The sequence below is a fragment of the Oncorhynchus clarkii genome, unplaced genomic scaffold (genome assembly GCF_045791955.1).
Source record: "Oncorhynchus clarkii lewisi isolate Uvic-CL-2024 unplaced genomic scaffold, UVic_Ocla_1.0 unplaced_contig_3142_pilon_pilon, whole genome shotgun sequence".
NCBI classification, from domain to species: domain Eukaryota; kingdom Metazoa; phylum Chordata; class Actinopteri; order Salmoniformes; family Salmonidae; genus Oncorhynchus; species Oncorhynchus clarkii.
This window is the reverse complement of record NW_027259203.1, coordinates 2,234-30,167: the sequence shown is the minus strand read 5'-3', so window position 1 is coordinate 30,167 and position 27,934 is coordinate 2,234. Positions and strand designations below refer to the sequence as shown.

At 46.5% G+C, this 27,934-nt stretch overlaps 1 protein-coding gene across 1 annotated transcript; it reads left to right on the top strand.

Annotated features, from left to right (window-relative positions):
• Positions 1-25,727, top strand: LOC139399884 (ADP-ribosylation factor-like protein 6-interacting protein 1; the record flags this gene model as incomplete). Its single annotated transcript, XM_071145005.1, is given in 5 exon segments — positions 1-135; positions 15,076-15,209; positions 24,542-24,661; positions 25,187-25,304; positions 25,643-25,727. Coding segments are annotated over 5 exon segments (493 nt in total), but the record flags the coding sequence as incomplete, so codon positions are not given.
• Between the last annotated feature and the right edge of the window lie 2,207 nt (positions 25,728-27,934).

Genomic DNA, 27,934 nt, shown 5'->3' with positions numbered 1-27,934 from the left:
GCAAAATCCACAAAGAAGAGAGGGAAGCGTCTGCTGCGCCCCTGGGTCGTTTTAAATTTGCCTTTAAAACATCACCGAAAACTTAAACAACCGCTAGCTATGGCAGAGGGAGACAACAAAAGCGCCAACGTACTCGTAAGTAACGTTATCCCACTTTCGACTTGACAAGCTTTTGTTCCTGAATTAGGTAACGTTAACGTCGTGGTGTTGCTTGACTGCTGTCGTTCGCTTGTCAACAACGGCCTTCGAAATGCTAACAATTAACCAGCTATGCTAGCGAAGGAGGATTAGTGAAAGAGAACCGTGCCCAACAAATTAAATCATTAATCTGACCTTCTGAGCAAATTAACCAAGCCATACAATACATGGGTTGTTAGACGGCCTATGTATCATTTTACATAGGCCGTTAACATTATCTACACTAACAATGAACGTTATGCAGTCTAATATTGGCCATATAGCTAACATTATTGCTCGGCTAACTAGCTGTTCTCGCATGATACGGCTAATTGGTGAAAGGTGTTTTTGTAACTAGCTGTGTTTATTTGGCCGGCTAGCCAACACAGCGGCTGTCCGTAAGGTTATTTTAAATGTGTCGCGTTCAGCTGACAAGCCGGAGAGAGCCCATGTCTGGCTAATTTGTATCTTGTGACATTTATTTAACATCCCCTTTGAAATGACCAAATGTGCGTTACCTTGACTATTTGATTAGTCACCGAAAGATGACTAATTATATATTTGGTGTAAAAGTTAGACGATTGACTCAATAATTAAGCATGGTTAGAGTGACTAGTGTAATTAAGACCATGGTCAGAAGTGGTCGCTGCTCGGACCGAGGGCTGAACCGCGATACATTTGAACGTCGACTGGTAACCTAGATGGTGTAATAACACTGACCTGTTCTAAACGAAATACAAAACAAAATTGAGCCTATATATTAATGAACGTTAAGACTGAATTTCAGTGTATATACCCTTCCCAGACAAAAGTCTTCCAGTTTTCATTGTGCAGTTCTGAGGCTAACCTTTTTTAAATTAAATGATAATGCCCGAGAAGACTGTTTGAAGGATATATTGGCACTGGTGGTGTTAGGCCCGAGATAAAAATCACATTTTATTGGTCACATACACATGGTTAGCAGATGTTATTGCGACGATAACGAAATGCTTGTAGTCGAGGGCAGGTGGTGTGCCGCAAATCTCCCCCTGTCAGAGTCAAATACTTTCCTCCAAACACCGCCTTCGAGGGCATTTATACATCGGGTTAGGAACATATTCAAATAATGATTGACATATTTTCATTAACGTTATCTTGATCAATTTATTCATACAATTTCATCCTTCCACAATGTATAGTCCCGATACAAATAGGCATTTTAACGTCGAAGATTTAGCAGGTGGTAATTTGTGATGTAGACACAGGCTGGAATGCTGTTTTAACCAATCAGCATTCAGGATCTGATCCGCCCGTTGTATAAATTGCCATAGAAACGGCCCCTTGCAACATTGATTGATTCGGGTTAAAGGAATAGAAAGTCACTGATCTGGAAGATGAAAATGATGAGGGTATCAGTCATCCAAAGCGCAGAAACGCCTCATAATGTTACCATCTACAAATGCTGAAATATGGACGAGATGCATCCTAGAGCTGGGCGAAGGTCACAACAAACTAACGTTCTCATGTAATCAACACTGTTAAGTACAAGCATATTACATTTGTAATCTTGTAGCGAACAATCTAATGATTCATTCTGTGATTCATAATGACATGGGCTAAAGATAACTACTTACTACAAGCCCTAAACCAATAATACAGTCTATTACTTGGATGACTGTAGTCTTTGACAATTTTTTGGAGGGCCTTCCTCTGACACAGCCTAGTATATAGGTCCTGGATGACTGTAGAGGGAGGGCCTTCCTCTGACACCGCCTGGTATAGAGGTCCTGGATGCCAGGAAGCTTGGCCCCAGTGACGTACTGGGCCGTGCGCGCTACCCTCTGTAGCGCCTTACGGTTGGATGCCGAGCAGTTGCCATACCAGGCAGTGATGCAACCGGTCACCATGCAGCAGATCTTGAGGATCTGGGGACCCATGCCAAATCTTTTCAGTCTCCTGAGGGGGGAAAAGGCATTGTTGTGCCCTCTTCAAGACTGTCTTGGTGTGTTTGGACTAGGATCGTTTGTTGGTGATGTGTACACTTGAAGCTCTCAATCTGCTCCACTACAGCCCCGTTGATGTGAATGTGGGGCGTGTTCAGTCCTACTTTTCCTGTAGTCCACGATCAGCTCCTTTGTCATGCTCACATTGAGGGAGAGGTTGTTGTCCTGGCACCACACTGCCAGGTCTCTGACCTCCTCCCTATAGGCTCTCATTGTTGTCGGTGATCAGGCCTGCCACTGTTGTGTCGTTAGCAAACGTAATGGTGGTGCTGGAATCGTGCTTGGCCACGCAGTCGTGGGTGAACAGGGAAACTGGGAGGTGACTAAACACCCCGGAGGGGCCCCCGTGTTGAGGATCAACGTGGCAGATGTATTGTTGCCTAGCCTTACAACCTGGGGGCGGCCTGTCAGGAAGTCCAGGATCCAGTTGCAGAGGGAGGTATTTAGTCCCAGGGTCATTAGCTTAGTGATGTGCTTCGTGGGCACTATGGTGTTGAGCTGTAGTCAATGAACAAATCAAATTTTACATGGTTAGCAGATGTTAATGCGAGTGTTGCGAAATGCTTGTGCTTCTAGTTTTGACAATGCAGTAATGTCCAACCTAACAATTTCATAACAATTACCTTATACACACAAGTGTAAAGGAATGAATAAGAATATGTACATAAAAATATATATATATATATGAATATATATGAATGAGTGATGGTATAGAATGGTATAGGCAAGATGCAGTGGATGGTATAGAGTACAGTATATACATACCCTACATTACTAATCTCGTATGTAAACATTATGATGTGGCATTGTTTAAAGTGGCTAGTGATACATTTATTACATCAATTTTTCCATTATTAAAGTGGCTGGAGTTGAGTCAGTATGTTGGCAGCAGCCACTCAGTGTTAGTGGTGGCTGTTTAACAGTCTAATGGCCTTGAGATAGAAGCTGTTTTTCAGTCTCTCGGTCCCAGCTTTGATGCACCTGTACTGACCTCGCCTTCTGGATGATAGCGGGGTGAACAGGCAGTGGCTCGGGTGGTTGATGTCCTTGATGATCTTTATGGCCTTCCTGTGACATCGGGTGGTGTAGGTGTCCTGGAGGGCAGGTAGTTTGCCCCCGGTGATGCGTTGTGCAGACCTCACTACCCTCTGGAGAGCCTTACGGTTGTGGGCGGAGCAGTTGCCGTAACAGGTGCTGATACTGCCCGACAGGATGCTCTCGGTTGTGCATCTGTAAAAGTTTGAGTGTTTTTGTTGACAAGCCGAATATCTTCAGCCTCCTGAGGTTGAAGAGGCGCTGCTGCGCCTTCTTCACCACGCTGTCTGTGTGGGTGTACCAATTCAGTTTGTCTGTGATGTGTACGCCGAGGAACTTAAAACTTTCCACCTTCTCCACTACTGTTCCATCAATGTGGATAGGGGGTTTTCCCTCTGCTGTTTCCTGAAGTCCACAATCATCTCCTTTAATTTTGTTGATGTTGAGTGTGAGGTTATTTTCCTGACACCACACTCCGATGGCCCTCACCTCCTCCCTGTAGGCCGTCTCGTTGTTGGTAATGAAGCCTACCACTGTAGTGTCGTCTGCAAACTTGATGATTGCGTTGGAGGCGTGCGTGGCCACGCAGTCGTGGGTGAACAGGGAGTACAGTAGAGGGCTCAAAACGTACCCTTGTGGGGCCCCAGTGTTGAGGATCAGCGGGATGGGGAAGTTGTTACCTACCCTCACCACCTGGGGGCGGCCCGTCAGTAAGTCCAGTACCCAGTTGCACAGGGCGGGGTCGAGACCCAGGGTCTCGAGCTTGATGACGAGTTTGGAGGGTACTATGGTGTTAAATGCTGAGCTGTAGTAGATAAACAGCATTCTCACGTCGGTATTCCTCTTGTCCAGATGGGTTAGGGCAGTGTGCATCATTCTCACATAGGTGTTCCTTTTGTCCAGGTGTGAAAAGGCAGGGTGGAATGCAATCATCTGGATCTGTTGGGGTGTTTTGTGAATTGTGGGTCTAGGGTTTCTGGGATGATGGTGTTGTGAGCCTTGACCAGCCCTTTCAAAGCACTTCATCGCTACCTACATGAGCGCTACGGGGTGGTAATCATTTAGGCAGGTAACCTTCGCTTTCTTGGGCACAGGTACTATGGTGGTCTGCTTGAAACGTGTAGCTATTACAGACTCGTTCAGGGAGAGGTTGAAAAATGTCAGTGGAGACACTTGTCAGTTGGTCCTTGCATCCTCAGAGTACCCACGTCCTGGTAATCCGTCTGGCCCCCCGTGGCCTTGTGAAGGTTGACCTGTTTTATTGGTCTTGCTCACATCGGCTACGGAGAGCGTGATCACAGTCGTAGCGCCCGCTTGAATTGATCTGTATTTCACTACATTCTGAAGCAGTGGTTCCCAAACTGAAACTCAGTCCAGGTTAATCTGGATTGTTTTGAAATTGGTTAGTGCATCAGTTTTTCTATTTTCAGTCATTGCAATTCTTAGAGATATTTATTTTATAACCTTTTATTTAACTAGGCATGTCAGTTAAAGAACACATTCTTGTTTACAATGACAGCCTACTGGGAACCGTGTGTTAACTGCCTTGTTCAGGGGTAGAATGACAGATTTGTACCTCTGGGATTCGATCCAGCAACCTTTCAGTTACTGGCCCAACGCTCTAACTACTAGGTTACCTGCCGCTTATAACTAATGTCCTGATCAACTAGCCCACGTTGGCTTTTTTTTCTTTTTTTGCTTATAGATTTTGTAGTAATGTTAGTCACTCAAATATCACATGAATACACATTAGCCATGGCAAAATGTATGGAATTGAAAGAAAATTGGCTTCAAAACTGAATTTTCTCAGTACACCACGATTTTTTTTGTAGAACTGCAGGAAATATGCTTTTTAAAACGGCAAAAATTTGTTGTCTAGCAACAAGAAGGGTGTAAACAGTTTGTGGCCATATAAATAGATATGCAGGGGGATTGTTCACCAATGCTGGAAGGGGAGCCTGGGTGGGAGAAGGTTTGGGAACCGCTGTTCTAGAACAGTGATGGAACTCTAGAATCTGGTTGAAACTGTCTTCAGTTAAATCGTGCTTTGTCAGCTTAACGACAGCTCTCAGATGCTGCAGTCAGGCCTCGTCTATCGTTGATTACATTCATCCACCGAACAAAACCTACCACAGAGGATCAACTGACAACTAGGACGGATCACGATGATGATCTGTGTGGCAAAACAAGTCTGTAACGTTAATAGCTATGCCTTTTCCTGGCTGGCTGTGGGTCATGAGACGACATGGTGTTCAGTGGAATAGAGATGTCTGTATGAAGACGGGTCTTTGTGGTGCCGGCACAACGTGGGATTATTTCACTTCCCCAGACCATTCACAATGACACCTCTGTTTTCCTCAACCCTTCGGCCCTGTGGCTCTGCACAGCCGCCAACTGATAGTAGTAGAGGGATGTTTGGAAGTCAGCAGGGCTTAAGGTATTAGCAAGCCATTAAACAGTGGTATTTCTGTGGTGCAGTCCCGTGCGTCTAAATGGCACCCTAGTCCCTATATAGTGCACTTCATTGACCAGAGTCCTATAGGGAATAGGGTGCCATTTGGGACTCAGCCTAGCTCCTTAGATGAACAGGCTAAACTGTTAACTATATGTGAATTGGAGTTCAGCGTTGTCTGGACTGAGAGTTAGATGGCTTTTCTTCTGAGTGCATCTTGAGTCCTTGTCAACCTGACCTGTTATCAGGCTGCGTTTTCACACACCTGGGGGGGGGGGGACTACTGCCATGGCCTATTTATTGCCTTACCTCCTTACTCCATTTGCACACACTGTATATAGATTTTCTATTGTGTTATTGACTGTACGTTTGTTTATCCCATGTGTAACTGTTGTCTGTGTCGCACTGCTTTGCTTTATCTTGGCCAGGTCGCAGTTGTAACTGGGCCTACCTGGTTAAATAAAGGTGAATTAAATGAATCACACTGGTCAAATTGCTACTTTGCCATGTTGGGAGCCGGGGATTTGTGTATGTATTGAAACAACGCTAAACACCTGGCTCTGCAATAGACTAGTGTCCTGTCCAGGTGACTCTGCAATAGACTAGTGTCCTGTCCAGGTGACTCTGCAATAGAATAGTGTCCTGTCCAGGAGGTTAACACCTGGCTCTACAATAGACTAGTGTCCTGTCCAGGAGGTTAACACCTGGCTCTGCAATAGACTAGTGTCCTGTCCAGGAGGTTAACACCTGGCTCTGCAATAGACTAGTGTCCTGTCCAGGAGGTTAACACCTGGCTCTGCAATAGACTAGTGTCCTGTCCAGGAGGTTAACACCTGGCTCTGCAATAGACTAGTGTCCTGTCCAGGAGGTTAACACCTGGCTCTGCAATAGACTAGTGTCCTGTCCAGGAGGTTAACACCTGGCTCTGCAATAGACTAGTGTCCTGTCCAGGAGGTTAACACCTGGCTCTACAATAGACTAGTGTCCTGTCCAGGAGGTTAACACCTGGCTCTACAATAGACTAGTGTCCTGTCCAGGAGGTTAACACCTGGCTCTGTAATAGACTAGTGTCCTGTCCAGGAGGTTAACACCTGGCTCTGCAATAGACTAGTGTCCTGTCCAGGAGGTTAACACCTGGCTCTGTAATAGACTAGTGTCCTGTCCAGGTGACTCTGTAATAGACTAGTGTCCTGTCCAGGAGGTTAACACCTGGCTCTGTAATAGACTAGTGTCCTGTCCAGGAGGTTAACACCTGGCTCTGCAATAGACTAGTGTCCTGTCCAGGAGGTTAACACCTGGCTCTGTAATAGACTAGTGTCCTGTCCAGGAGGTTAACACCTGGCTCTGTAATAGACTAGTGTCCTGTCCAGGAGGTTAACACCTGGCTCTGCAATAGACTAGTGTCCTGTCCAGGTGACTCTGCAATAGACTAGTGTCCTGTCCAGGTGACTCTGCAATAGACTAGTGTCCTGTCCAGGTGACTCTGCAATAGACTAGTGTCCTGTCCAGGTGACTCTGCAATAGACTAGTGTCCTGTCCAGGTGACTCTGCAATAGACTAGTGTCCTGTCCAGGTGACTCTGCAATAGACTAGTGTCCTGTCCAGGTGACTCTGCAATAGACTAGTGTCCTGTCCAGGAGGTTAACACCTGGCTCTGTAATAGACTAGTGTCCTGTCCAGGAGGTTAACACCTGGCTCTACAATAGACTAGCGTCCTGTCCAGGAGGTTAACACCTGGCTCTACAATAGACTAGTGTCCTGTCCAGGAGGTTAACACCTGGCTCTACAATAGACTAGTGTCCTGTCCAGGAGGTTAACACCTGGCTCTGCAATAGACTAGTGTCCTGTCCAGGAGGTTAACACCTGGCTCTACAATAGACTAGTGTCCTGTCCAGGAGGTTAACACCTGGCTCTACAATAGACTAGTGTCCTGTCCAGGAGGTTAACACCTGGCTCTACAATAGACTAGTGTCCTGTCCAGGAGGTTAACACCTGGCTCTACAATAGACTAGTGTCCTGTCCAGGAGGTTAACACCTGGCTCTGCAATAGACTAGCGTCCTGTCCAGGAGGTTAACACCTGGCTCTGCAATAGACTAGCGTCCTGTCCAGGAGGTTAACACCTGGCTCTGCAATAGACTAGCGTCCTGTCCAGGAGGTTAACACCTGGCTCTACAATAGACTAGTGTCCTGTCCAGGAGGTTAACACCTGGCTCTGCAATAGACTAGTGTCCTGTCCAGGTGACTCTGCAATAGACTAGCGTCCTGTCCAGGAGGTTAACACCTGGCTCTACAATAGACTAGCGTCCTGTCCAGGAGGTTAACACCTGGCTCTACAATAGACTAGCGTCCTGTCCAGGAGGTTAACACCTGGCTCTGCAATAGACTAGTGTCCTGTCCAGGAGGTTAACACCTGGCTCTGCAATAGACTAGTGTCCTGTCCAGGAGGTTAACACCTGGCTCTGCAATAGACTAGTGTCCTGTCCAGGAGGTTAACACCTGGCTCTACAATAGACTAGTGTCCTGTCCAGGAGGTTAACACCTGGCTCTGCAATAGACTAGCGTCCTGTCCAGGAGGTTAACACCTGGCTCTACAATAGACTAGCGTCCTGTCCAGGAGGTTAACACCTGGCTCTACAATAGACTAGCGTCCTGTCCAGGAGGTTAACACCTGGCTCTGCAATAGACTAGTGTCCTGTCCAGGAGGTTAACACCTGGCTCTGCAATAGACTAGTGTCCTGTCCAGGAGGTTAACACCTGGCTCTGCAATAGACTAGTGTCCTGTCCAGGAGGTTAACACCTGGCTCTACATTAGACTAGTGTCCTGTCCAGGAGGTTAACACCTGGCTCTGCAATAGACTAGTGTCCTGTCCAGGAGGTTAACACCTGACTCTGCAATAGACTAGTGTCCTGTCCAGGAGGTTAACACCTGGCTCTGCAATAGACTAGTGTCCTGTCCAGGTGACTCTGCAATAGACTAGTGTCCTGTCCAGGAGGTTAACACCTTGCTCTACAATAGACTAGTGTCCTGTCCAGGAGGTTAACACCTGGCTCTACAATAGACTAGTGTCCTGTCCAGGAGGTTAACACCTGACTCTGCAATAGACTAGTGTCCTGTCCAGGAGGTTAACACCTGGCTCTGCAATAGACTAGTGTCCTGTCCAGGTGACTCTGCAATAGACTAGTGTCCTGTCCAGGTGACTCTGCAATAGACTAGTGTCCTGTCCAGGAGGTTAACACCTGGCTCTGCAATAGACTAGTGTCCTGTCCAGGAGGTTAACACCTGGCTCTGCAATAGACTAGTGTCCTGTCCAGGAGGTTAACACCTGGCTCTGCAATAGACTAGTGTCCTGTCCAGGAGGTTAACACCTGGCTCTGCAATAGACTAGTGTCCTGTCCAGGAGGTTAACACCTGGCTCTGCAATAGACTAGTATCCTGTCCAGGAGGTTAACACCTGGCTCTGCAATAGACTAGTGTCCTGTCCAGGAGGTTAACACCTGGCTCTGCAATAGACTAGTATCCTGTCCAGGAGGTTAACACCTGGCTCTGCAATAGACTAGTATCCTGTCCAGGAGGTTAACACCTGACTCTGCAATAGACTAGTGTCCTGTCCAGGAGGTTAACACCTGGCTCTGCAATAGACTAGTGTCCTGTCCAGGAGGTTAACACCTGACTCTGCAATAGACTAGTGTCCTGTCCAGGAGGTTAACACCTTGCTCTGCAATAGACTAGTGTCCTGTCCAGGAGGTTAACACCTGGCTCTGCAATAGACTAGTGTCCTGTCCAGGTGACTCTGCAATAGACTAGTGTCCTGTCCAGGAGGTTAACACCTTGCTCTACAATAGACTAGTGTCCTGTCCAGGAGGTTAACACCTGGCTCTACAATAGACTAGTGTCCTGTCCAGGAGGTTAACACCTGACTCTGCAATAGACTAGTGTCCTGTCCAGGAGGTTAACACCTGGCTCTGCAATAGACTAGTGTCCTGTCCAGGTGACTCTGCAATAGACTAGTGTCCTGTCCAGGTGACTCTGCAATAGACTAGTGTCCTGTCCAGGAGGTTAACACCTGGCTCTGCAATAGACTAGTGTCCTGTCCAGGAGGTTAACACCTGGCTCTGCAATAGACTAGTGTCCTGTCCAGGAGGTTACACCTGGCTCTGCAATAGACTAGTGTCCTGTCCAGGAGGTTAACACCTGGCTCTGCAATAGACTAGTGTCCTGTCCAGGAGGTTAACACCTGGCTCTGCAATAGACTAGTATCCTGTCCAGGAGGTTAACACCTGACTCTACAATAGACTAGTATCCTGTCCAGGAGGTTAACACCTGGCTCTGCAATAGACTAGTGTCCTGTCCAGGAGGTTAACACCTGGCTCTGCAATAGACTAGTGTCCTGTCCAGGTGACTCTGTAATAGACTAGTGTCCTGTCCAGGAGGTTAACACCTGGCTCTACAATAGACTAGTGTCCTGTCCAGGAGGTTAACACCTGGCTCTACAATAGACTAGTGTCCTGTCCAGGAGGTTAACACCTGACTCTGCAATAGACTAGTGTCCTGTCCAGGAGGTTAACACCTGGCTCTGCAATAGACTAGTGTCCTGTCCAGGTGACTCTGCAATAGACTAGTGTCCTGTCCAGGTGACTCTGCAATAGACTAGTGTCCTGTCCAGGAGGTTAACACCTGGCTCTGCAATAGACTAGTGTCCTGTCCAGGAGGTTAACACCTGGCTCTGCAATAGACTAGTGTCCTGTCCAGGAGGTTAACACCTGGCTCTGCAATAGACTAGTGTCCTGTCCAGGAGGTTAACACCTGGCTCTGCAATAGACTAGTGTCCTGTCCAGGTGACTCTGCAATAGACTAGTGTCCTGTCCAGGTGACTCTGCAATAGACTAGTGTCCTGTCCAGGTGACTCTGCAATAGACTAGTGTCCTGTCCAGGTGACTCTGCAATAGACTAGTGTCCTGTCCAGGTGACTCTGCAATAGACTAGTGTCCTGTCCAGGTGACTCTGCAATAGACTAGTGTCCTGTCCAGGTGACTCTGCAATAGACTAGTGTCCTGTCCAGGAGGTTAACACCTGGCTCTGTAATAGACTAGTGTCCTGTCCAGGAGGTTAACACCTGGCTCTGTAATAGACTAGTGTCCTGTCCAGGAGGTTAACACCTGGCTCTGTAATAGACTAGTGTCCTGTCCAGGAGGTTAACACCTGGCTCTACAATAGACTAGCGTCCTGTCCAGGAGGTTAACACCTGGCTCTACAATAGACTAGTGTCCTGTCCAGGAGGTTAACACCTGGCTCTACAATAGACTAGTGTCCTGTCCAGGAGGTTAACACCTGGCTCTGCAATAGACTAGTGTCCTGTCCAGGAGGTTAACACCTGGCTCTACAATAGACTAGTGTCCTGTCCAGGAGGTTAACACCTGGCTCTACAATAGACTAGTGTCCTGTCCAGGAGGTTAACACCTGGCTCTACAATAGACTAGTGTCCTGTCCAGGAGGTTAACACCTGGCTCTACAATAGACTAGTGTCCTGTCCAGGAGGTTAACACCTGGCTCTGCAATAGACTAGCGTCCTGTCCAGGAGGTTAACACCTGGCTCTGCAATAGACTAGCGTCCTGTCCAGGAGGTTAACACCTGGCTCTGCAATAGACTAGTGTCCTGTCCAGGTGACTCTGCAATAGACTAGTGTCCTGTCCAGGAGGTTAACACCTGGCTCTACAATAGACTAGTGTCCTGTCCAGGAGGTTAACACCTGACTCTGCAATAGACTAGTGTCCTGTCCAGGTGACTCTGCAATAGACTAGTGTCCTGTCCAGGAGGTTAACACCTGGCTCTGCAATAGACTAGTGTCCTGTCCAGGTGACTCTGCAATAGACTAGTGTCCTGTCCAGGAGGTTAACACCTTGCTCTACAATAGACTAGTGTCCTGTCCAGGAGGTTAACACCTGGCTCTACAATAGACTAGTGTCCTGTCCAGGAGGTTAACACCTGACTCTGCAATAGACTAGTGTCCTGTCCAGGAGGTTAACACCTGGCTCTGCAATAGACTAGTGTCCTGTCCAGGTGACTCTGCAATAGACTAGTGTCCTGTCCAGGTGACTCTGCAATAGACTAGTGTCCTGTCCAGGTGACTCTGCAATAGACTAGTGTCCTGTCCAGGAGGTTAACACCTGGCTCTGCAATAGACTAGTGTCCTGTCCAGGAGGTTAACACCTGGCTCTGCAATAGACTAGTGTCCTGTCCAGGAGGTTAACACCTGGCTCTGCAATAGACTAGTGTCCTGTCCAGGAGGTTAACACCTGGCTCTGCAATAGACTAGTATCCTGTCCAGGAGGTTAACACCTGGCTCTGCAATAGACTAGTGTCCTGTCCAGGAGGTTAACACCTGGCTCTGCAATAGACTAGTATCCTGTCCAGGAGGTTAACACCTGACTCTACAATAGACTAGTATCCTGTCCAGGAGGTTAACACCTGGCTCTGCAATAGACTAGTGTCCTGTCCAGGAGGTTAACACCTGACTCTGCAATAGACTAGTGTCCTGTCCAGGAGGTTAACACCTGACTCTGCAATAGACTAGTGTCCTGTCCAGGAGGTTAACACCTGGCTCTGCAATAGACTAGTGTCCTGTCCAGGTGACTCTGCAATAGACTAGTGTCCTGTCCAGGAGGTTAACACCTTGCTCTACAATAGACTAGTGTCCTGTCCAGGAGGTTAACACCTGGCTCTACAATAGACTAGTGTCCTGTCCAGGAGGTTAACACCTGACTCTGCAATAGACTAGTGTCCTGTCCAGGAGGTTAACACCTGGCTCTGCAATAGACTAGTGTCCTGTCCAGGTGACTCTACAATAGACTAGTGTCCTGTCCAGGAGGTTAACACCTGGCTCTGCAATAGACTAGTGTCCTGTCCAGGAGGTTAACACCTGGCTCTGCAATAGACTAGTGTCCTGTCCAGGAGGTTACACCTGGCTCTGCAATAGACTAGTGTCCTGTCCAGGAGGTTAACACCTGGCTCTGCAATAGACTAGTGTCCTGTCCAGGAGGTTAACACCTGGCTCTGCAATAGACTAGTATCCTGTCCAGGAGGTTAACACCTGACTCTACAATAGACTAGTATCCTGTCCAGGAGGTTAACACCTGGCTCTGCAATAGACTAGTGTCCTGTCCAGGAGGTTAACACCTGGCTCTGCAATAGACTAGTGTCCTGTCCAGGTGACTCTGTAATAGACTAGTGTCCTGTCCAGGAGGTTAACACCTGGCTCTACAATAGACTAGTGTCCTGTCCAGGAGGTTAACACCTGGCTCTACAATAGACTAGTGTCCTGTCCAGGAGGTTAACACCTGGCTCTACAATAGACTAGTGTCCTGTCCAGGAGGTTAACACCTGACTCTGCAATAGACTAGTGTCCTGTCCAGGAGGTTAACACCTGGCTCTGCAATAGACTAGTGTCCTGTCCAGGTGACTCTGCAATAGACTAGTGTCCTGTCCAGGTGACTCTGCAATAGACTAGTGTCCTGTCCAGGAGGTTAACACCTGGCTCTGCAATAGACTAGTGTCCTGTCCAGGAGGTTAACACCTGGCTCTGCAATAGACTAGTGTCCTGTCCAGGAGGTTAACACCTGGCTCTGCAATAGACTAGTGTCCTGTCCAGGAGGTTAACACCTGGCTCTGCAATAGACTAGTGTCCTGTCCAGGAGGTTAACACCTGGCTCTGCAATAGACTAGTATCCTGTCCAGGAGGTTAACACCTGGCTCTGCAATAGACTAGTGTCCTGTCCAGGAGGTTAACACCTGGCTCTGCAATAGACTAGTATCCTGTCCAGGAGGTTAACACCTGACTCTACAATAGACTAGTATCCTGTCCAGGAGGTTAACACCTGGCTCTGCAATAGACTAGTGTCCTGTCCAGGAGGTTAACACCTGACTCTGCAATAGACTAGTGTCCTGTCCAGGAGGTTAACACCTGGCTCTGCAATAGACTAGTGTCCTGTCCAGGTGACTCTGCAATAGACTAGTGTCCTGTCCAGGAGGTTAACACCTTGCTCTACAATAGACTAGTGTCCTGTCCAGGAGGTTAACACCTGGCTCTACAATAGACTAGTGTCCTGTCCAGGAGGTTAACACCTGACTCTGCAATAGACTAGTGTCCTGTCCAGGAGGTTAACACCTGGCTCTGCAATAGACTAGTGTCCTGTCCAGGTGACTCTGCAATAGACTAGTGTCCTGTCCAGGAGGTTAACACCTGGCTCTGCAATAGACTAGTGTCCTGTCCAGGAGGTTAACACCTGGCTCTGCAATAGACTAGTATCCTGTCCAGGAGGTTAACACCTGGCTCTGCAATAGACTAGTGTCCTGTCCAGGAGGTTAACACCTGGCTCTGCAATAGACTAGTGTCCTGTCCAGGAGGTTAACACCTGGCTCTGCAATAGACTAGTGTCCTGTCCAGGTGACTCTGTAATAGACTAGTGTCCTGTCCAGGAGGTTAACACCTGGCTCTACAATAGACTAGTGTCCTGTCCAGGAGGTTAACACCTGACTCTGCAATAGACTAGTGTCCTGTCCAGGAGGTTAACACCTGGCTCTGCAATAGACTAGTGTCCTGTCCAGGTGACTCTGCAATAGACTAGTGTCCTGTCCAGGTGACTCTGCAATAGACTAGTGTCCTGTCCAGGAGGTTAACACCTGGCTCTGCAATAGACTAGTGTCCTGTCCAGGAGGTTAACACCTGGCTCTGCAATAGACTAGTGTCCTGTCCAGGAGGTTAACACCTGGCTCTGCAATAGACTAGTGTCCTGTCCAGGAGGTTAACACCTGGCTCTGCAATAGACTAGTGTCCTGTCCAGGAGGTTAACACCTGGCTCTGCAATAGACTAGTATCCTGTCCAGGAGGTTAACACCTGGCTCTGCAATAGACTAGTGTCCTGTCCAGGAGGTTAACACCTGGCTCTGCAATAGACTAGTATCCTGTCCAGGAGGTTAACACCTGACTCTACAATAGACTAGTATCCTGTCCAGGAGGTTAACACCTGGCTCTGCAATAGACTAGTGTCCTGTCCAGGAGGTTAACACCTGGCTCTGCAATAGACTAGTGTCCTGTCCAGGTGACTCTGTAATAGACTAGTGTCCTGTCCAGGAGGTTAACACCTGGCTCTACAATAGACTAGTGTCCTGTCCAGGAGGTTAACACCTGGCTCTACAATAGACTAGTGTCCTGTCCAGGTGACTCTGTAATAGACTAGTGTCCTGTCCAGGAGGTTAACACCTGACTGCAATAGACTAGCGTCCTGTCCAGGAGGTGTACTGGTAGATCAAGCTGCCTCACTCTTCAGAAACAGGAGATGGGCTCCTGTCTCGTAGACCGTTCTGGCTCGTCCACGGCTACTTCCTAACCTCTGTCTCTGGCGTGTGTCTCGGTCGGTGTCTGTGTTCCAGGCCCAGGAGACGGCCCAGCTGGAGGAGCAGCTGCAGGGCTGGGGAGAGGTGATCCTGGCTGGGGACCAGGTCCTGCGTTGGAAGAAACCATGGTTCCCTGGAGCCCTGATGGCAGCCACCACACTGGTCTTCATGTGAGTAGTACTCACACACACAGCCCTGATGGCAGCCACCACACTGGTCTTCATGTGAGTAGTACTCACACACACACACAGCCCTGATGGCAGCCACCACACTGGTCTTCATGTGAGTAGTACTCACACACACACACAGCCCTGATGGCAGCCACCACACTGGTCTTCATGTGAGTAGTACTCACACACACACACACACACACACACAATGCATACAGCTGTCCTGTCAAGCTCTCACACACACAATACACACAGCTGTCCTGTCACGCTCTCACACACACACAATACACACAGCTGTCCTGTCACGCTCTCACACACACACAATACACACAGCTGTCCTGTCACGCTCTCACACACACACGATGCATACAGCTCTACTGTCACGCTCTCACACACACACAATGCATACAGCTCTACAGTCACGCTCTCACACACACACGATACACACAGCTGTCCTGTCACACTATCTCACACACACACACACGATACACACAGCTGTCCTGTCACACACGATACATACAGCTGTCCTGTCACGCTCTCATACACACAGCTGTCCTGTCACGCTCTCACACACACACCTGATACATACAGCTGTCCTGTCACGCTCTCACACACAGCTGTTCTGTCTCTAGCACACCTGGCCTCGCTCACACACACACACACACACACCAGGGCTTGACATTCAGGTAAATTTGCCAGTCGCACACCGGGCCAGTACCAAGTGACAACTACAGGCTCGTGGGCGAGATCACAGGAGAAAGCTATTTAGGCAGAATTTTAATCATGGGTAATCACAATCAGCATGGTGGCTCCAGCAGGGGGTTACAGTCAGCGTTATCACAGAACACCACACAGAGAGAAGACAGACACACGATGGACAGGCACGCCCACACAGAGACCGAGTTTAGTTAAGTAGCCTGGTACGAGCCAGAACAGCACAAGACAGGAGCCCAATCCCCTGTTTCTGTAGCATGAGGCAGCTGGTTTACTGAATTATCATCAGATTTTTTTTGAAGTTTTATAAATATTTTAACTGTGTACATTTAAAGAGGATGTAGGCCAACCCTTTATGCATTTGAATGGCCGATGCGGTTCCTTTCCTTTGTCATGCCGGACACTGCTGTTGTGCAACACTGCCAATTGGAGTTGAGGAATAGATCATACAGCAGTGGATAGCTTGGATCCTCTTTTCAGTCATCACCATCAAAACGGTTGTCTTTCCCCAGATTGCATTTCGACATGTTGTCCAGTGACTGGGCTCATTGGAACACGTCTCTTTCCACACGGCACTCGGCTGTGGAAGCAGTTGTGTGCTCTTGCCACCATACAGTTGATATTTTGAGGTGGCAGGGTAGCCTAGTGGTTAGAGGCAGGGTAGCCTAGTGGTTAGAGGCAGGGTAGCCTAGTGGTTAGAGGCAGGGTAGCCTAGTGGTTAGAGGCAGGGTAGCCTAGTGGTTAGAGGCAGGGTAGCCTAGTGGTTAGAGGCAGGGTAGCCTAGTGGTTAGAGGCAGGGTAGCCTAGTGGTTAGAGGCAGGGTAGCCTAGTGGTTAGAGCGTTGGGCCAGTAACTGAAAGGTTGCTGGATTGAATCCCCCGAGCTGACAAGGTAAAACGACCTGTCGTTCTGCCCCTGAACAAGTCAGTTAACCCACTGTTCCTAGGTCGTCATTGTAAATAAGAATTTGTTCTTAACCGACTTGCCTAGTTAAATAAGACATAAAAATAAATATTTAGCTCTATTTAATCAATACGGGATGTTATATTTCTTGAAGAGCAAGCAACTCCAGGGCCCCCAGAATTTTCTTCATGTTAAAATGCATTTCCTGCAGTTCCACAGTTTGCCACATTATGCATCTCTTGATGGGTATTTTGAAAACACAGTATAAGTGAAAGGCTCCCTAAAAGTGTGTATTTCTCTGCCCCATAGCAAAATGTGTTGATGCAGGAAGCCAGCTAACTTCCTACATCACATTTTGCTAACTTCGTACATCACATTTTGCTATGGGGTGTGCTATTCTACATACACATTTTGCTAACTTCCTACATCACATTTTGCTAACTTCCTACCATCACATTTTGCTAACTTCCTACCATCACATTTTGCTAACTTCCTACCATCACATTTAGCTAACTTCCTACCATCACATTTTGCTAACTTCCTACCATCACATTTTGCTAACTTCCTACCATCACATTTAGCTAACTTCCTACCATCACATTTAGCTAACTTCCTACCATCACATTTTGCTAACTTCCTACCATCACATTTTGCTAACTTCGTACATCACATTTTGCTATGGGGCGTGCTATTCTACATACACATTTTGCTAACTTCCTACATCACATTTTGCTAACTTCCTACCATCACATTTTGCTAACTTCCTACCATCACATTTTGCTAACTTCCTACCATCACATTTTGCTAACTTCCTACATCACATTTTGCTAACTTCCTACCATCACATTTTGCTAACTTCCTACCATCACATTTTGCTAACTTCCTACCATCACATTTTGCTAACTTCCTACCATCACATTTTGCTAACTTCCTACCATCACATTTTGCTAACTTCCTACCATCACATTTTGCTAACTTCCTACCATCACATTTTGCTATGGGGCGTGCTATTCTACATACACATTTTGTCTTGAGATATTTATCACTTTTTAAAGGGTAAGTTGACCTAAAATTCTACATTTCCATACGTGATTCCATACATGAACTAGTTAGGTGGACTTTGCCTTCTCTCCCTGGGGCCTAGAACTGGAAAGAGGCCAAAATAAAAGGGTCATGTGACTCGTGGCGTTCTGTTGTGCACTAGCTCTGCTCCGTTAGTCAGGGCGATTGAGAAACCTGGGAATTGTGAACACATTCTTTTGTTTTATTGAAAGCATATGGCCAAATGAGCTCTTTGGGGAAAAAAAAAAATATATATATATATATATATATATATATATATATAATTAAAAGTATTATAGGTTTTGAGACAGGAAGTGTGTTCTTTTCACCCTAAAGTGATCGGTATTATTTTATGTGGCCGACTGCAATAACATTGGAGATGGGTAACAGCTGTGCATGTGTGTTTTCAGTCCGTGGCTTTAAGAAGGAACAAAATGTCACTGTTTTCTTTTTTGAAAGAGACCGATACAGACGTGTGTAGTAGCCTAAGCACTTCATCAACGACGATGACTACAATTCTGAAATGCTGGGGGGGAACACGTAGAACTCTGACAGCTCTTGCTTCTGTATTCTCGTGTGGGGGAACACGTAGAACTCTGACAGCTCTTGCTTCTGTATTCTCGTGGGCTGGATATGACATTGCTGCTGAGGTATGTTGTTTCTTCATTGCAGTTCGAGTGGATCTTATTGTGTTGTAACCGTTGCACCATATCATTGTAGACAGCCAGTTAGCAGATGTGTCCTGTCTTTATGACACGGGGTTGAAGGAGATAACAGATAGTAATTGTGTCATCTTACATTGCAGAATATACAGAATTAAAATAAAAGGTTTTGCATTTAAATTATTTAGGATCTTGTCTACTTATCAATCTATAATGTCTGTGTTGGCTAGCCATCGTTTATTTGCATGGCAACATTTCATGCTTTTAACAACTCTATAGCCTTGCATGGAATGCATGGTCCCAGGAACTCCCTGGTGTAGGCCTATTACCGTGGAATGCATGGTCCCAGGAACCCCCTGGTGTAGGCCTATTAGGTTGGAATGCATGGTCCCAGGGACCCCCTGGTGTAGGCTTATTAGGTTGGAATGCATGGTCCCAGGGACCCCCTGGTGTAGGCCTATTACCGTGGAATGCATGGTCCCAGGAACCCCCTGGTGTAGGCCTATTAGCGTGGAATGCATGGTCCCAGGAACCCCCTGGTGTAGGCCTATTAGCGTGGAATGCATGGTCCCAGGAACCCCCTGGTGTAGGCCTATTAGCGTGGAATGCATGGTCCCAGGCACCCCCTGGCGTAGGCCTATTAGCGTGGAATGCATGGTCCCAGGCACCCCCTGGCATAGGCCTATTAGCGTGGAATGCATGGTCCCAGGCACCCCCTGGCGTAGGCCTAATTAGGTTGCAAGTAGTCAGTCTGGTCTGTTGTGTATTCATAACCCCCGCCTCACCTGTCCATTATGGCTATGATTATCCTAACAACATAATTACTTTTAGCCCCATTGGCTTAACATTATTGCCCATAATACCTGGCTCCAGGAACCACCTGGGGCATATTACCCATAATACCTGGCTCCAGGAACCACCTGGGGCATATTACCCATAATACCTGGCTCCAGGAACCACAAAAACACTATGTGTGCATACAAGGAAAGGACATGTTTCATTAAGTGCTTAATGGAAACATGCAACAATATCAAGCCAATCACCTTCCAGTCAAAAGGCTGTAGCCTGGTATTGAACACGCAACGGCTGTAATGAAACCCATTTTCAAACATTCACCAACATGTACATCTCAGGACGACATTCACCAACATGTACATCTCAGGACGACATTCACCAACATGTACATCTCAGGACGACATTCACCAACATGTACATCTCAGGACGACATTCACCAACATGTACATCTCAGGACGACATTCACCAACATGTACATCTCAGGACGACATTCACCAACATGTACATCTCAGGACGACATTCACCAACATGTACATCTCAGGACGACATTCACCAACATGTAAATCTCAGGACAACACCGTTCTGAACAGCTCACCCAATACGAGCGGTTCTATATGTGACGGAGATGAACATTTCCATTAGAAACCTAGAGGGGGAATCTATTTTCAACAACTAGGATGTGTTGCTAATATGACTAGGAGACAAGTACTGGGTAATGAATGACTAAGTCTTTTTATATAAAATAATTGCCTCCACGGTTCTATGGATGGATTTTTGGCTCGGCTCCTTAAGAAGCAAGGTACGACTTCATTATTTTAATTAAAGTAAAACAGCTTTCAAAAAATGTATACTGAAATAATCTTTGTCAGTATTTGGCGTTTTGAAAATGTGGGCAAGGAAGTGCCAGTGACTGGTACGTAAAGAAGTTGCCAGGCACTGGTATGTAAAGAAGTTGCCAGGCACTGGTACGTAAAGAAGTTGCCAGGCACTGGTACGTAAAGAAGTTGCCAGGCACTGGTACGTAAAGAAGTTGCCAGGCACTGGTACGTAAAGAAGTTGCCAGGGACTGGTACGTAAAGAAGTTGCCAGGCACTGGTACGTAAAGAAGTTGCCAGGCACTGGTACGTAAAGAAGTTGCCAGGCACTGGTACGTAAAGAAGTTGCCAGGGACTGGTACGTAAAGAAGTTGCCAGGGACTGGTACGTAAAGAAGTTGCCAGGGACTGGTACGTAAAGAAGTTGCCAGGGACTGGTACGTAAAGAAGTTGCCAGGGACTGGTACGTAAAGAAGTTGCCAGGGACTGGTACGTAAAGAAGTTGCCAGGGACTGGTACGTAAAGAAGTTGAAGGAATGGATCAACCTGATTTGACTTGATGCCTCCTATTATAAAATGGACCAGGCATTACATCACTTTGAAGACATGGTCTAGTGTCATATAAACTACCACCTTTCCTGTTGCGTCAGCTACTCTACCTGTATTTGGTGAAACCCAAACTTCAATCATTTAGTGTGTGCGTTTACCATATAAACATGTCTAACTGCACTCTGGATTCATTGTGTAGGTGAGAAACACTTACTAAAGGCTGTCTTCCCAAAACAGCCCAAGCAGTGGATGACAACACATCTATTAACTAAAACAGTGGATGACAACACATCTATTAACTAAAGCAGTGGATGACAACACATCTATTAACTAAAGCAGTGGATGACAACACATCTATTAACTAAAACAGTGGATGACAACACATCTATTAACTAAAACAGCCCAAGCAGTGGATGACAACACATCTATTAACTAAGACAGTGGATGACAACACATCTATTAACTAAAGCAGTGGATGACAACACATCTATTAACTAAAGCAGTGGATGACAACACATCTATTAACTAAAACAGTGGATGACAACACATCTATTAACTAAAACAGCCCAAGCAGTGGATGACAACACATCTATTAACTAAAACAGTGGATGACAACACATCTATTAACTAAAGCAGTGAATGACAACACATCTATTAACTAAAGCAGTGGATGACAACACATCTATTAACTAAAGCAGTGGATGACAACAATACATCTAACTAAAACAGCCCAAGCAGTGGATGACAACAACACATCTATTAACTAAAACAGCCCAAGCAGTGGATGACAACAACACATCTATTAACTAAAACAGCCCAAGCAGTGGATGACAACAACACATCTATTAACTAAAACAGCCCAAGCAGTGGATGACAACACATCTATTAACTAAAACAGCCCAAGCAGTGGATGACAACACATCTATTAACTAAAACAGCCCAAGCAGTGGATGACAACACATCTATTAACTAAAACAGCCCAAGCAGTGGATGACGACACATCTATTAACTAAAACAGCCCAAGCAGTAGATGTCATCCACTGTTTTAGTTAATAGATGTGTTGTTGTCAACAATACATCTATTAACTAAAACAGTCCCGGTAGAACCTGGTTGACCAGGTGCTGGACTGGTGACAGGATCCACCAGTGGTTTACAGGGATCCTTCATCCCACCTGCCCAAACCTAATGTCCCACTTAAACACTGTTACAGAGGAGAGACCTGAGAACGAGGGCCTGGTTAGAAGACCACTCCAGGATGAACGTAGCACAACGGACTTTTGGGAAGCACATACAACAGTTACTGACGTTGTGTACTAAGTGTTTTATTTTTTAATATGCAACCAAGTGTCTTCACTTTTCTCTCTGGGTGGGTGGAGGTTGAATGTTATTTTTTTTTCAACACAAAAATATATATATATTATAAAAGTAACAATACTTTATTGGTCCTTTTGCATGGATATCCTTTATTTTTGCAGTCACAGTACCTAACCTGACACACACACATCACAGGCTTGGTCGCAGGACATACCTGGGACTTTCACTTTCACAGTACCTAACCTGACACACACACATCACAGGCTTGGTCGCAGGACATACCTGGGACTTTCACTTTCACAGTACCTAACCTGACACACACATCACAGGCTTGGTCGCAGGACATACCTGGGGCTTTCACTTCACAGTACCTAACCTGACACACACACATCACATACTTGGTCGCAGGACATACCTGGGACTTTCACTTCACAGTACCTAACCTGACACACACACATCACATACTTGGTCGCAGGACATACCTGGGACTTTCACTTTCACAGTACCTAACCTGACACACACACATCACAGGCTTGGTCGCAGGACATACCTGGGGCTTTCACTTCACAGTACCTAACCTGACACACACACATCATATACTTGGTCGCAGGACATACCTGGGACTTTCACTTCACAGTACCTAACCTGACACACACACATCACATACTTGGTCGCAGGACATACCTGGGACTTTCACAGTACCTAACCTGACACACACATCACAGGCTTGGTCGCAGGACATACCTGGGACTTTCACTTTCACAGTACCTAACCTGACACACACATCACAGGCTTGGGTGCAGGACATACCTGGGACTTTCACTTCACAGTACCTAACCTGACACACACACATCACAGGCTTGGGCGCAGGACATACCTGGGGCTTTCACTTCACAGTACCTAACCTGACACACACATCACAGGCTTGGTCGCAGGACATACCTGGGACTTTCACTTCACAGTACCTAACCTGACACACACATCACAGGCTTGGGTGCAGGACATACCTGGGACTTTCACTTCACAGTACCTAACCTGACACACACATCACAGGCTTGGGCGCAGGACATACCTGGGACTTTCACAGTACCTAACCTGACACACACATCACAGGCTTTGGGTGCAGGACATACCTGGGACTTTCACTTCACAGTACCTAACCTGACACACACATCACAGGCTTGGGTGCAGGACATACCTGGGACTTTCACAGTACCTAACCTGACACACACATCACAGGCTTGGGTGCAGGACATACCTGGAACTTTCACAAGTCCTGTGAGTCTTCTGCTTCCTGAAAACCAGTGTATATTTTGTTATATTTTGATATTTCCAGTTCAATGTGTAGGCCTAATATATTCTATTCTGATAAAATATGGCAACAAAATATTGTGGTTTGATGTGAAAACATATATCCACTGTGTTTGGGCTGGTATAAAAACAACAACCCACAACCATCCCGCTCATAGGGGTTAATGATCAGAGATCATTCAATAAATTTAAAGTTTAGCTACTTACTTGTCGGATCACTGTCCCATTTTGGTCCAGCTGAAATGGATCACTGTCCCATTTTGGTCCAGCTGAAATGGATCACTGTCCCATTTGGTCCAGCTCAAATGGAGTTGTCAGCAAGTTCTTTTTTTGGATCAGGACAAATGTTTCCATGACAACAGAGTTGCTGTGGGCAGCAAGATCCTGGTATTCCTCATCAATCAAGTTCCCTGCAGCATAAGCATTCTTAATGAGTTTGCAATGGAGCACAGTTGTCTCAACAGCACCACCCATCTGCTGTTTTCACTTCTACACTTCTAATCTGTAACGCTAGGCTACTGTCTTCACTTCTGCCCAGAAAAAAACTTGCATCTGTGATTTGTGAGTAAGGGTCATACATGCACTTTTTTTTTTACATAAAAGGCCACTCAAAAGTGTTGTTTTGTCACAACTAGAGATCTGTGGCATTTTGTTTTGAGGGAGCGTGCAATTGCCATGCTGACTGCAGGAATGTCCACTAGAGCTGTTACTAGAGAATTTAATGTTAATTTCTCTACCATAAGCCGCTTCCAAAGTAATACTAGAGAATTTGGATGTACGTCCAACCGGCTTCACAACTGCAGACCACGTCTATGGCGTCGTGTGGTTGAGCGGTTTGCTGATGTCAACATTGTGAACAGAGTGCCCCTCGGTGGGGTAATGGGCAGGCATTAGCTACGGACGACGAACACAATTGCATTTTATCGGACGGGCATTTTGAATGCTCCGAGAGGCAGTGATGAGATTGAGGCCCATTGTCGTGCCATTTCACAGGGCCTAATGCATTGTATTTCAAGTGACTGATTTCCTTATTTGAGCTGTAACTCGGTAAAATCTTTAATTGTAGCATATTGCGTTTTCTGTTTTTGTTCGGTGTAGTAAATGTAGCTTTTCAGAACCCTTGATAGAATACCTAATTTCTCTGGTGTCCGCTTGTTTTGACTTGCAGTGGAATTGAGACATCTGACCCCCACTCTCCTTTCTCCAGGATGATCTACTACCTGGACCCCTCGGTGCTGACCGGCCTGTCCTGCACTGTCATGCTGCTGTGTCTGTCTGACTACCTGGTGCCTACCCTAGCACCCCGCATCTTCGGATCCAACAAGTGGTGAGAGCCTGGGGGTATATCTGGGGTACGGGGTGGGTGGGTATATCTGGAGTACGGGGTGGGTATATCTGGAGTACGGGGTGGGTATATCTGGGGTACGGGGTGGGTATATCTGGGGTACGGGGTGGGTATATCTGGGGTACGGGGTGGGTATATCTGGGTGGGTATATACAGGGTACAGGGTGGGTATATACAGGGTACAGGGTGGGTATATACAGCCCATGTTCTGACCTGAGCCTGAAATGGGTAGTTGTGGCTCAGCAGAAATGAAGGGCATTTCCCCAACTGCCTTATCAGATATCATATGGCCCCATTGATAGACTCATCTCATTCTGCTGAGCTGGTTCTGATCAAGTGTTCCTGTTCAGATGGATGGAGAGATGTAGGGATAGCTGTTGACTGAGTAAAACTACTGGTCTTGGATATAATGGTAATAATATCACTCTCCTCCTCCTTCCTCTCTTTTCCTTCCTCCCCTCCCCTCTCCTCCTCTCTTTCTCCTCCTCTCTTTCTCCCTCTCTCCAGGTCTTCAGAGCAGCAGCAGCGTTTCCATGAGATCTGTGGTAACCTGGTGAAGACTCAGCGTCGCATCCTGGGCTGGTGGAAAAGACTCTTCTCGCTCAAGGAGGAGAAACCCAAGATGGTACACACACACACACGCACACACACCGAGACCCACTAGCTCTGTCGTCTGTTTTAGAAAGGGGTCTGTCTGTTTTGGAAAAGGGGTCTGTCTGTTTTGGAAAAGGGGTCTGTCTGTTTTGGAAAAGGGGTCTGTCTGTTTTGGAAAAGGGGTCTGTCGGTTTTGGAAAAGGGGTCTGTCGGTTTTGGAAAAGGGGTCTGTCGGTTTTGGAAAAGGGGTCTGTCTGTTTTGGAAAAGGGGTCTGTCGGTTTTGGAAAAGGGGTCTGTCTGTTTTGGAAAAGGGGTCTGTCTGTTTTGGAAAAGGGGTAGTGATGTCATTTCCGGTTGTCTTCCCACAGTACTTTGCGTCGGTGATCAGCAGTCTGGTGACGGTGGCCTGGATGGGACAGCAAGTCCACAACCTTTTCCTCACCTACCTGATCGGTACGTGTCTACCTGCCTGTACCTGTACCCTACCTACTTACCTACATGCACCCTATCTACCTTATCTACATGTACACTACTGACCTACTTGTACCCTGCCTCTCTACTTGTACCTTACCTACTTACCTGTACACTACGGACACCCTACCTACCTGTACCCTACCTACCTACCTACTTGTACCCTACCTACCTACTTGTACCCTACCGACCTACCTACAGTGCCCGTACCCTACCGACCTACCTACAGTGCCCGTACCCTACCGACCTACCTACAGTGCCCGTACCCTACCGACCCATCTGTATCCTACCAACGTACCTGTATTCACATCCTTTGACTGGATTAAAATGGACTAAATTGAGATTTTGTGTCTCTGATCAACACATTATACCCCATGATGTCAAAGTGGAATTAAGTTTATTTTTTTATTTTATTTTTTACTAATGAATAACTATTCAACCCCTTTGTTATTGCAAGCCTAAATAAGTTCAGGAGTAAAAATGTCCTTAACGAGTCACATAATAAGTTGCATGGACTCACTCTGTGTGCAATAATAGGGTTTAACATATTTTAGAATGACTACCTCATATATTACATAAAGTTATTTGTCAGGTCCCTCAGTCAAACACTGGTTCAACCACAAGGACCAGGGAGGTTTTGCAATGCCTCGCAAAGAAGGCACCTATTGGTAGATGGCTAAAAACAACAAGAAAAAATAGCAGTAATTGAATGTCCCTTTTTGAGCATGGTCAAGTTATTAATTACACTTCGGATGGCGTATAAATACACCTAGCCACTACAAAGATACAGGCATCCTTCAGGCAACTCAGTTGCCGGAGAGGAAGGAAACCACTCAGGGATTTTTACCATGGTGATCTTTAAAACCGTTAGTTTAATGGCTGTGATAGGAGAAAACTGACCTAAACAACAGAGTGAAAAATATTCCATAACATGCATCCTGTTCACAGCAATCCACTAAAGTGATAGTGCAAAAAAATGTGGCAAATCAATTCACTTTTTGTCCTGAATATGAAGTTTTAATGTTTGTTTGGGGCGAACTGAATGGAGCGAAGTACAGGCATAATCCTAGAGGAAAACCTGGTTCGGTCTGCGTTCCACCAGACACTGGGAGATGAATTCACCTTTCAGCAGGACAATAACCTAAAACACAAGGCCAAATATACACTGTATAAGAAGACGTTGAATGTTCCCGAGTGGCAGTTTCGACTTAAATCTACTTGACAATCTATGGCAATACTTGAAAGGTTTGCCTAGTAATGATTAACAACCAAGTTGACAGAGCTTGAAGAATTTTGAAAATAATAATGTGCAAATATTGTACAATCCAGGTGTGTAAAAGCTCTTAGAGACTCACCCAGAAGGACTCACAGCTCTTAGAGACTAACCCAGGAGGACTCACAGCTCTTAGACTCACCCAGAAGGACTCACAGCTCTTAGAGACTCACCCAGAAGGACTCACAGCTCTTAGAGACTAACCCAGAAAGACTCACAGCTCTTAGAGACTCACCCAGAAGGACTCACCCAGAAAGACTCACAGCTCTTAGAGACTCACCCAGAAGGACTCACCCAGAAAGACTCACAGCTCTTAGAGACTCACCCAGAAGGACTCACAGCTCTTAGAGACTCACCCAGAAGGACTCACCCAGAAAGACTCACAGCTCTTAGAGACTAACCCAGAAGGACTCACAGCTGTAATCACTACCAAAGGTGCTTCTAACATCTATTGACTCAGGGTTGTGAATACTTAAGCAAATTCAATGCATTTTATACATTTGTTATCATTTCTAAAAACATGTTTTCACTTTGTCATGATGGGATATTTTGTGTAGATGCAACACAACATGTGGATTAAGTCCAGGGGTATGAATATTTTCTGAAGACATTGTACCAACCTGTACTAAACCCACCTGGGCTAATGGCTAACTCAGCCTACATGTACTAAACCCACCTGTACTAAACCCACCTGGGCTAATGGCTAACTCAGCCAACCTGTACTAAACCCACCTGGGCTGATGGCTAACTCAGCCTACCTGTACTAAACCCACCTGGGCTAATGGCTAACTCAGCCAACCTGTACTAAACCCACCTGGGCTGATGGCTAACTCAGCCTACCTGTACTAAACCCACCTGGGCTAATGGCTAACTCAGCCAACCTATACTAAACCGACCTGTACCAAACCCACCTGGG